The 12,326-nt window shown below is 34.9% G+C and overlaps 1 protein-coding gene across 2 annotated transcripts in view; it reads right to left on the minus strand.

Moving 5' to 3' along the window:
• Positions 1-260: 260 nt before the first annotated feature.
• The window catches only part of htr4 (5-hydroxytryptamine receptor 4), a 179,163-nt gene continuing 167,097 nt past the window's right edge, over positions 261-12,326 (minus strand). Inside the window, exon 7 of one of the 2 annotated variants that reach the window (XM_087281511.1) lies at positions 261-4,360. In XM_087281511.1, coding sequence (XP_087137637.1) covers positions 4,273-4,360 — 88 coding nt within the window. In that variant the 3' untranslated portion in view covers positions 261-4,272. The remainder of the gene's footprint in view (positions 4,361-12,326) is intronic. The other variant, XM_087281512.1, reaches the window with a different exon arrangement.

Here is a 12,326-nt window from a genome sequence, read left to right on the forward strand (position 1 = left end):
ACACATTGTGTTGTGCTTTAAAATGCTACTCTCTAATAGAAACGGAACCAAGCAGAAAATGCAATACTGTATGAAGTCTGTTTCAGAACAAAGCAAAAGGTGTGAAAATGCCCCCTGTAATTACCTCAAAGTACCTTCAAATCAAAAAAACATGTGCTACATAACTGAAAGTGTAGAGATGAAAGCAGAGGATCTCAATTTTGGACATTATTACTCAGAGTTTGCCTTTGATTGTATATTTGAACTCTTAAAAAGCAATATTTTCAACCACTACCAGCATTTATTGGTGTTAACTTGCACAGTTTCACTGCGAATCACAATGCTCTGTACATTTGTAAGGTGAAGGCACGACCATTTATACATGTTTGATTGTAAAAAAAACAAAAACTAAACAAAACAAAATACAAGTAGCCCAGCGTACAGTTTATCTGGACATTGCTTCGAATGACACGGTATTTCATGGTCATACACCAGACTGGAAGAAGAAACGCATTCGACTAAAGCATTTCAAGGAACACACTGACCACTATCAAATCTTTTGCATAAAAATATATTCCTATGTACAAGAAAATCAAACTAAACTCTACCTTTAGAAATTAAATATCGCTTGATAAAAAAACGAGAAGATAAGGAAAAGAAAGCTAAAGTGGGAATTTCCTTGAACTAGATAATGTAGCTAGCTCTGTTAGCATTCCAACAAATAAAGCCATAATAGATTCTTCCATTGGTTGATCAAATCTTAGTGTGTCCTATTTGTTCCTTCATCACATCACCTCGTCCGCCACTACCCATCAGTGATTACCTTTATAAAAAACTGATCACGAAAGTCAAATTCCTTTCATATTTCTCAAATATTTGTATGGCCTCTTCGTGACCAGAATACTGAAAGACTTGTGGATGCAATAATCTTCATATTATAAAAGTGCTACAAGTGCTTTATTTGCAGGAGAGGTTGTTGTTTTAAAATAATCAGAAAACTGACGCATGAAGAAAGTGCTGAGCTGTACATGTCCATTTTTTTTCTGTGTATGTGTGTGTGTGTTATGCTGACATTACTGTGGTCAGTACATCCCTGCAAACATAACAAACCTGTTTTCTGAAGAAACTGGCTGACACATGAAATGTAATTATTTCAAAATATTTACATCTCTTAGATCAATTCAAACAATTGGAGTTCCCAAAGGTAATTAATCTGAGGCGGAGGCACAGTTCAGCAGCCTGACTGAGGGGCTGAGATAAGGAATGGAGATTGTTCTGGGTCACTTCTGCTATATTGAGGCTCTCTAGGGAGCATGTTTATTGGGGTCCTCAACTCTGGAAGTGAGCTTTATTATGGCACATCACTGCTTTGAGAGCTTTTAGTTATAAATATCAAGGAATAAAAATTAATCTACTGATATATTTAATTCACAGAATTTAAATCATTTATTTTAAATTATTTATGACTTTTAATTGAATTACGCAAAAGCAATATTTGATGTCTGGGAAGCTTTCACACATTTTTTTAAAGGGATAGTTCACCCAAAAATGACTCATCCTCATGCCCTTTCAAATCTGTATAGAGCTTTTTTAGTGAAAAGTGAAAGAATATTTCCTCCATTGATCCAACAAAATGTATCCAATAGTTCTAAAGAACATTTGGCAAAATTTAGCAAAATAGCAACCTGGTTAAAAAAAAAAAAAAAAAAAGAGATTAATGAGAGTGGCTAATTATAAATTGCTACATATCCTTCATACAAAAATATAAGATTATATTTATTTATTTTATTTATTTATATTAATTAGCCAATAATGTATCATGACTTATCATGAATGGTTATGCGATTGGCTTGAAATGAAGCACAGTACAGAAGTCATTTTAAAAACAAAGAGGATTTTTGTTAGCTAATAAATCAAATTTGCTTGACCAACTTCAGCTTATTGTGAAAAATGTTTGGGATTTTTTTTCACTGGATTTTTCACAAATATTCTCTGGAGGTGGCTGAAAATCGACTGAGCAGCAATAGATGGAGCCCACTTGAAATGTTTTGTATTAACATTTATGAATACTTCACTAACTGGCTACATACATGCACATTTACACTGTGTTTTATTTAAATGTATACCTTCATGTAATTACTTTTGAAATAAATGTCTGTAGGTACATCTATGATTACACTGTTGTCTTTTATGCTCTCGGCACTGCATTATTTTTAAAGCAGATTCAAAACAAGTGTGCTTACAACAGAGAGCTGAAATTACAATGCTCATGAGTTGGGATGAGCTTTTTCCAGGTTTCTTTTCTCTTCTGGCTGCTGTTATCAGTCTAACACGTTTTTTTCCCATTTCTGAAAGTCATGATAACACAATCTTGTAGTTGTTCTTTTGTTGTTTAAGCAAGCTGAAATGCGAAATTTTGAGTTTATTCAATTATTACAACTTCTGCAACTGAGAAACCATAAAATGTGAAATGATTCAATTATTTTTCCGATGTCGTTCCAAACCCTTGAGAAACTTGTTCATCTTAGGAGCACAAATACAAATAATGTGAAAGAAACCAAAGACCTCTTTCACCCTCAGACAGAAAAAGTTGCAAAAATGATCGAAGGTCTCATGGGATTGAAAATTCATGCACTGTAAAACCCAAACAGTTAAGGTAACTCAAACCATTTGAGAAAACCGAGTGCAACAAACCATTTAAGTTCAAAAACTAATCTTAATGAATACTGTGAACCTCATCTATTTGAGTAAACAAAGCAATTTGTTCACAGTAAAATCCAATAAATAAAGAACCAACTGAGTACTGTAAAACCTAATAAGTTAAGGCAACTCAAACTGTTTGAGGAAACCGATTGCTACAAACCATTTGAGTTAAAAAACTAATCTATACTGTGTATTGTGAACCTAGTCCATTTAAGATGAAGCAATGAAGTATTTAATAAACTCATTACCTTAAACATTGAGCTCAAAACTCTTTTCAAATGAGTAGAATTAACTTTCAGTCAATTTTGAGTTAACTACACTCATTTATTTGATAAAGTTGACTGTTGGGTTTTACAGTGTGGGAGTAAATAATGACAAAATGTCACTTTAGGGTGAACTAACTCTTATATATTCTGAATTAATGCCACTTTGCATCATTTATGCTTTACAGAGGAAACTGCTACAATTTGAAATCACATGAGGATGAATAAATAAATAATTTTTTTCAAACTATACCTTTAAGAACCTTTGCAAGAACCATTGAAACTGTTTAAAACTGGTGGCCCTGGTTGTTGTCACCAAAGGTTTTGTTTGGAGTGGCCTGACACTTTCTCAGTAACAGGCAGAGTCAGCAGGCATCATGTAGTGTTAACGCTCTCAGAAAAGCACTGCTCTTTGTATGGCGGTGAATTGCATCAGAAGAGATTGTATGGACATCATTTAGAAATGGATGCATTTAGCAATGCATAAAGCTGACCTGACTGAATATATATAATACAGAAAGAAATCTGTGTATTCAGAAGGTTTTATAAGAAGCCAAAATACACAAACAAAGTCTGGTTAAATCTCATTTCCATAAGAGTTTTAGACATCTTACAATGCCAATTGTTCACAAAAGAACAATGTAAAAATGGAGATATTATGTTTTTTAATTTGCTTGAAAAAAAGTCATGTTTTTATAAAATTATTTAGGTAATTTTGTGTTTTATAGCTCTGAAATATGCCATATTTATTGAAAGACTGATTTTATGTAATGGTATTCAGAATATTCTTAAGGATGCCTGGATCCTGTTAGAAAACATATCCATATATTGAGTACATATGGAAATGTATATGGAGAAATGGAGGAGTTGGTCAGCTCTGCGCTCAGCTCTTAATACTGTGGTATGAATGTTTGTTTGTGGAATTCATTTTAATTTCTAGAACAAAAATAAATCTTTATTTTTGTTTAATAAAGTGACAGCTTTTCAGCATTTGTGCAGTACCTTTCAGGAATTGTTATCCTGACCTCATAGAACTCTAAAACCTCTCTGTATAAAGCTTGTAAGATGCATTTTTGGCATTACCAAAAGAAATTACCAAATTTGGGGGGGACATTCCTTTCCCATAGAAATTTATATCCTAAAATCTAGACCAGATACCTTTGGCAACATTACTCTTTCCTTCATTGTTCAGCAGCTCTTTGAGCAGACGGTTCAGTCCATCTCCCAGTATGTGAGTCCTTAAATGCTCAGGTTGGGCTTGAGCTGCAGGCAGGCCCGTAAGAAATGGGACCTTCCAGAGCTGGTCCTCATTAGAGGGTGGCCTGTGTCAGAAACATGACTCCTGGGACTCTGTGTCATTCTGTATTGACAGTTTCTCCTGTTCGTTGTGGTTTCCATTGTGAAGAACTGCATACCTGAAAGTACAAAAAAACAAACCAAGATTCTTTAATTACATTTCTGGATAGAAAAAGTGCCTAATATTCAGCTCCCGACAAGCTTTTAGAAATATGCTCAAGCTATATCGAAGTACCATTTTACATACAGTGCAGAAACATTAAGAATATTAAAACAGACTGTGGTATGGACACTTGATTGGAGGTATTTCTAAGAAATACGAATAATGACTCTTTACCAAGGCACCTGTACTTTATGTGGGTCAAAGTAACATTTATAGGTCAAAGAAAATCTCATTTTGGTGTCTTTAAAGTCTTTAAAGCCAGGTTCGATTGTGCCCCCTTGCCACCTTCTCGGCTAGTTTGTGTTCACACCGTCTTTTTTCCTGCTGAACCCTGATAAGCTTGCATCATTGATCAGCTGTTGTGTGTAAAGCTGTTGCTAGGTGATGGCCACGGAAGCCGAAATGGAAAAATGTATGCATATTACGGTTGTTCTGCTTTTACGGAATCTTTTGGTTTTGATAATCTTACGTAACACAGAGCCACTTCCATCCATCTGCCACAAAAAAATATAAAAAATGTTCAAAAGTCAGCGTCTATAGCCTAGCAGTTAGCGCGTCGACACAAAGCACCCTTGTGTTCACGGTGACTCGAGTTAGATTCCTAGCTTGAGGTCCTTTGCAAATCCTTTCTCTATCTTTGCTCCCCACACTTTCCTGTCTGTAAAATCTCCACTGTCCTGTCCCAATAAAGGTGAAAACCCTTAAAAAATAATAAAAAATGTTCCGAACATAACGCCATGTCTGCAATTGTTGTTTTTGGAGGAGACAAGCAGACGTTATCACTGTGTTTGCTCCACTTATCACCGCAGGTAACGTTAGGTGATACGTAATACACACACACACACACACGGATGTCCGTTATGAAAGATAAAGTAATAACTACCGTTATTTGGTACAACTGCATTCACATCAGAAGTGAACCACAGTTTGTGCAAATCATACCACAGACCACCTCTTTCAGGCAGAGTACAGTTCACGGGTGAGTTCAGAAGACATCGTTCACACTAGCTAAATGTACTGAAATCTGACATTAAACGAACCAGGATGCAAATCCAAAAGTGCTAGTGTGAAAGCACCTTAATGTGAAAATTCATCTATTCAAGTTAATACAGTAATTTTTTTGTTTGTTTTGGTAATTTTTCATCAAAATCCAACCATTTTCTTCTGTACCGGAATGTTGGTCCTTCTCTGGCTTGGGTGAAATATGCTTAGTCCTACTCCTCCAATGGTTAGTCTGCTGCGAGTGAAAGATGAGAGGAGGAGCACAAAAATAAACCCCATCTCCTCAATATTCCATTTCAGTTGGAAATACATCATGATACTGATATTAAAGACTGCAGCAGCAACTTATGGATCACATAGACTATAAATGCAGATTTTTTTTGTACCAATCATTATTACATATTTGGGTCTTTACTGGCCCAGACAAAATAAGTTTATCATGGACTATAAACTTCTTACTGACAAATGGGTAAAATGTAATGTTTTGAAGGACAATGGCAAAATATGAAGATTTTAAATGACAATTACTTTGCATTTTGGGCCTGTACACTAATCCTACAGTAATTCTTAAAGTATAATTCTTGCTAAAATTATTATTGTTTAAAATATGCCTTACAAGTTTTATTTTTAGTACATAAGCATTAGTTAGTGTGTTCTGTAAATCATGTTATGTGTTAAAGTCCATATTTTCTGCTAAGAAAATAAAACAAGTCATAATGTAAGAAAGGAATTAAATCTGTAACTTTAATTTGAATGTTTTGATGTTTAAAGACCTTCTTTGGGCTCTATTTTGACGGTTCAATCACAAAGTCCAAAGCACAGGGCGCAAACGCATTAAGGGTGTGTCAGAATCTACTTTTGCTAATTTAAGGACGGAAAAATCCACTTTGCGCCGTGGCGCATGAACTAATAGGGTTGAGCTTATTCTCCTAATAAGTTATAGGTGTGTTTTGAGGATAAACCAATCAGACTCTCATCTCCCAATTCCCTTTTAGAGCCAGTTGCGCCGCACCACAGCTCATTTGCTATTTACATGACGACTTTGTAAGTGGAAAAGCTAAATCGTTCACAAGAGAGAAAACAGTTAAAAAGAGCATCTACAGCGCGAGAACGAGAGCATCCTCATTGTTTACTTTCGCTTTCACTCTCATGGATAGGCAAACATGTTGTGCGCACAGACATCCATTAGCCTTTAAATAATTAATTTTGTTTGTTAAGCGCAAAGATTTGTTTTAAAACTATTTCTAAATGCAGTTCTAATTTCCAGCAAACGAATAAATGAACAATAATAATGAAGTGTGGTCAAAAAACTGAGTTATATCTAAATACACATGCTGTGCCCCATATGGTCTAAAACCTAAGCTTGTTTTTAATAAAAATTAAAATAAACATACATATAATAAATAATACTGTTAGTAATAATAACATTATACAAAAGCAAATTGTTATGAATAACCCCTGATCTATTTGAACCTTCTATTTAAGTTCCTCAAAATAGCAATGCGCCAGCAATGCACCTCAACATGCCTCCTTTTTTAGGCCAGAATGCCTATGGGCGCGCATACGAGCGCAAATGCATTTGCTATTTAAACAGCGTGGCGCACAACGTCAAAACGACTCTTGCGCAGAGCTGAAACAAGCAAACAACAATTACGTCGCGCCGGGTGTATGATAGGACCCTACATCTTTGACCTGTATATAATGTCATTTTAACTTATAGTTAATTAAGTTACTTGAAGTTTAGTTACTTGAAGAAATTTTCCAATATCGTCAACTAGACATGGGACGATAACCGTTTCCAAGTTATACCATAGTTTGGAAAAGTCAAGGTTTGCCAAAATTTTCTGTTATACCGTTCCTATGGTATACAAGGTTTATTTTGTTTTGTTTATTTATTATTTTTATTATTATTATTTATTTATTATTATTTAGGACAACAGTATCTCATGCAGAAAAGATGCAAAAATGCCATTTTAAATTGTAAAGAAATCTGTGTTTTTACTCAGACATTTTAAGAGATATATATTTTAGAGCAGTAATCACAATACGGTCAAACCGTATTGTATTTTTTATCCGAGGTAATCATACCGTTAAACTCTTATACTGGCCCATGCTTGTCGTCAACAACATTGTAACCCTTTAAAAGGACTTCAAGCAGGCCACAAAAAACTAAATTTGTGCATCTAGACATATCTACGCCTGGTTTTGGTAAATCAGTGAAGCAGAACACATTGTCCTGCAATTGCTTCTTTTCCTTTGTCTGTAGCTGCACAGGGAACGAATCACCGTTTCCTTCCAGGCCAAAAAAAAAAGAAAAAGAAAAATCATTACAATCTCTATTCATAAACAAGCAAACTAAAGGCAATTCCTGCGGAGCAATTGGCCATGAAATTTACCTGAAAAAAAAGGAAAACACACAAAAGAAAGCCGTGATTTCGAAAGGAAACATGGACCAGCTTTTCAATGGAGCAGAACCCAAAATTGCTGCCACATTGTTGTTTTCTAGACGACCTGAAACATCTGTTGAATTAACATGATCTTGTGCAGACCTACAATACTGCCCCAATACACTTCAGTAATAATGTCTTCATCATGCTGGTACATCCAGTGTCGACATTAGCTGGCCGGATTAGCAGCAGAGCTCATTAATTTACATGAACATGAGCTTTGGGTGACACACACACACAGAAGCAAAGATCTACATCAGTCTTTCTGACAACTTCATCCTTAATTATGTGAGTGTGGACATCAGGGAACTGCAGCGCTAGAAACTTCACACCGAGTTGAAGACTGATGGCAGAGGAGGTTAGGTTTATCTCTACTTTTTGTCTACTGGAAAGTATTCCAGGAAGATACTGCATGGTTACAGAAGTCATCAGGATCTTTTTAATTTGCCTCATAGAAAGATTATACAGAAAATTCATATTCAAACTGAGGCTAAATTATTAAAATTTCAGTATGATATTTAAAAAATATGCTTCTGACATAATCCAAAATTAAATGAGTTTAGTTCCAAAATGAAACTGGAATATTTAATTATGTAAGTATGTTCAGTTAATACATTTCAGGTACGTATTTATACGCCCATATGAACTTCTTAAGTAAACTGTCTGCCTCATTCACAACACATGCATAGACACACAAGTTTGCTCTTAAACTTGATCTTCTGTTAGTCAATTTTGCACAATATCAGTGATTTGCATAATACAGGCCCACACTAGCTCCATATAAAGGCTTCATAAAGTGGAACTTATCCAGAGAAAATTACAGAATAAGAAAACAAATTATGAATATGAATTATAAAGAGATATGATTAGTTAATGAGACCCATTGCTTTTATGATCAATTTTGAAATCTGTACTGCTGCTTTCTATTTCCTGCTTTATTATTTTCTTTAAACATTTCACATATTTTTCTTTGTTAAATAGAAAATATTATGTAAAAAATATTTAATAATTAATTTGAAATCAAAATGTTGTGTAATTTTTGCAATTTAAAGGGCACCCTTATTTACCTCTTTTTCAAGATTTAACTTTTTTTTTTTTGTATCTTCAAAATGTGTCTGTAAAGTTCAGCTTGAAACACCCATCAGATTATTTTTGTTGCCTGTGCCTTTAATTCTAGTTCTTCCCACCCACCGTTCCCACTTGCCTCAATCATCTCCTCTGCTGCATCAGATAAACCAAGACAGACATGAAGGAAGCAGATCTCACATAACGTTTGAGAGAAATACTACATTAAGAACTTTCCCAATGATTATCTGATGTATTTGTTGTGGAGTTCATGAGTCAATGAGCATGATGAATACTGCAATGTCAATACAAACCCACACACAGACACAGTGGAGACACAGCATATGTGTTTAACTTTGAGCTGTTTTTGCATGCAAATGTGACAGGATACATGTTAATATCCACTGCTGTATGTATATCCGTTATGTTCATGTACAAAATAAACCTGATTTAATATCCACAAACCGGGATTTAAGCATCTTCTTTTATAATTGTACTGACATGCGGCTGTGGTGATAAAGTAGACAGCAAAAACGATAAAATGGCTGTAATTCATTACAAACATGCACTGTTTTAAAAACATTTTTAAACTTCATTCTTCATCACATTTGATGATGATTGATGATCACAGCGAGCTCAACAGATCTTTTAATCTTAGTTGCTTTGCACAAGTCCTGTTTTGTTGATACGATTGTATGACATTGGACACACTATACCCACACTCTGTCCAAACAGCTTACAAAAGATGATTTTCATCATAGGTGCCCTTTAAAGCCTCCTTGCAACAAAAAAAATCTACTTCTTCAAAGAAATTTCTCACTGTTCTTTCAAATAACATTGCATATGAATATACAGTACATACAATATATTATTTTATTCAGATATGAATACCAATACCTCAATAAAATAATGGTACTATTTCTATGTTATTTTTAATCTCATAAATATTTTTAATCATTTTTTTTAATTATCATTTATATAATTATCATTTAATTATTATCATTTCATAACTGTTAAAAATGGCTAAAACATTACACCATGCCAATTGCAGTCTTTATAAAGCAATAAATGGCCTAAAAATTGTATGAATGTTTTTTGTAGTATTCATAAGACTCTTTTAGTTCTCAGTTGCTAAAGGGTTTGCACCTAAAGACTCCATCTTGAGTTGGAGTTTTAATAAATTGTGAAAACACTCACTAAATGTAACAGACAACCTAGCAGGTCCACTCAGTCTTCCCATACTGATGACTTTCTCAGCATCAGCACTTCTCCACACTCACTGACGTATGAAATTGGCAGAAGCTTTCTTAAAATACACAGTCAGATGTGAGCTGTGCCATTAGCTCAGCAGAGAAGTGCCCAACCAAGAGTGACAAAATATGTTCAAGTTCATCACAAATGCAGGGTTTTCCGACACTGAGATGGTAGAAAATGGTAGATTCAGTAGAGTTTGGGAAAAAGCCATTAATTTCCTGAACAAATGGATGCCATTTCAAATGGGTTCCATCTCCATATGCATTGATTTTATGTAAAGTCTGTCAGAAGTATAGTCCATGGAAATAAACTGCACTGATTCATTTATGTAGAGAGAGTTGCATCCCAGAAAAGTTCAAAGAGACAATAAACATAATAACTGTCTGATGATAAATAGCCTATTAAAGAAAGGAACTGCTCTTCTGATGACTTCCACAGCATTTTTTTTTACACATATTTGGACTGGAAAGATCAATCCTGAAATATAAATATATTTCTAGTCCCTATATTTCTAGCTTAGTCCCTTTATTATTTTGGGGCCGCCACAGCAGAATGAACCGCCAACTTATCCAGCATACGTTTTACGCAGCGAATGCCCTTCCAGCTGTAACCCATCACTTGGAATCACCCATACGCTCCAATCCACACACATACCTGTACACTACGGACAATTTAGTTTACCCAGTTCACCTATACCACATGTCTTTGGACTGTGGAGTCCAACCAGTGATGATTAAAACTATTAATCTTTCTGGGCAAAAAATAAATGTTTGGGTTTTTGTTCCCCAGAAAGATTAATAGTTTTTATCAGCCAAGATGGATTAGATGGATTAAAAGTGAAAGTGAAGTCTGTAATATTGTAAAAAATGTTTTTAAAAAAAGTGGTTCTTTTGAGAATTAATTGGGGTAAAAATGTTGGAATTAGGGCGCAGTAGGTAGTGTTGTCGCCTCACAGCAAGAAGGTCACTGGGTCGCTGGTTCGAACCTCGGCTCAGTTGGCGTTTCTGTGTGGAGTTTGACTGTTCTCCCTGCCTTCGCGTGGATTTCCTCCAGGTGCTCCGATTTCCCCCACTGTCCAAAGACATGCGATACAGGTGAATTGGGTAGGCTAAATTGTCCGTAATGTATGAGTGTGTGAGTGAATGTGTGTGTGGATGTTTCCCAGAGATGGGTTGCGGCTGGAAGGGCATCCGCTGCGTAAAAACTTGCTGAATAAGTTGGCGGTTCATTCCGCTGTGGCGACCCCGCATTAATAAAAAGGGACTAAGCCGACAAGAAAATTAATGAATGAATGTTAGAATTAGGGTAAAAATGTTCACCCAATAGCTGTTTTTAACAGTGATAATAACTGTGTCTTGATCAGCAACCAAGCATATTAGAATGAACTTCTGAAGGATCATGAGACCCTGATAATGTGAATAATGACAAGATTAAAGTTGAATAATCAATTTTAACCAGGCATACAGTGGTTCAAGGAGTTACTTGTTTCATTTTTTGCTGTGATAGTCTTTGGTGACCAGTCAAATAGAAAAAAAAACAGGGTTTTCCCCATCTTCACCAAAAACAAATGTATTTTGCATAGTAAGATCAAAACTAGAGGGAATATTGATCTCTACTGCCCACTCCAAATCTACACTTGAGAAAGCAGAATGAAGGCCAGAGAGATTTGTTAGATCTTACTACTTTTCCACTGTTTCCTGACATCATTGATGCCACAACACACTTGTTTGGCTGTTCAAGTCAGTCACACCAATCCACGGCCATCTGGAGCGCAGAAAATCAAAAGTGCAAAGTGTGAAATACTGCAGTAGCAAAGAACTGATGATCAGATCTGTTCTCTGATAATAAATAAATGCTAAATAATATCATAATTATAATATAATAAAGAAAAACATTATTTGATTTTAGACAATTTACACTCAAAGTTACAAGATTTCACAAATAATTAAAGCAACACACTGACCTAAACATGACAATTTGAAGAAATAAGAGAAATTAAATAGTGACTGAAAAAAGTATTTTCTTGTAAAAATTATGTTTTTACATGTTTTTTCATCTTTTTACAGGTTTACATGATCAGTTTTTTTTTGCTTAATGTCAAATCTTTTCTCCATTAAGTGCTAATGTTAAAAGAGTCTTACATAAACTGTAAAC

Source organism: Danio rerio, chromosome 14 (assembly GCF_052040795.2).
Source record: "Danio rerio strain M-AB ecotype USA chromosome 14, GRCz13ab, whole genome shotgun sequence".
In the NCBI taxonomy this organism is placed as follows: domain Eukaryota; kingdom Metazoa; phylum Chordata; class Actinopteri; order Cypriniformes; family Danionidae; genus Danio; species Danio rerio.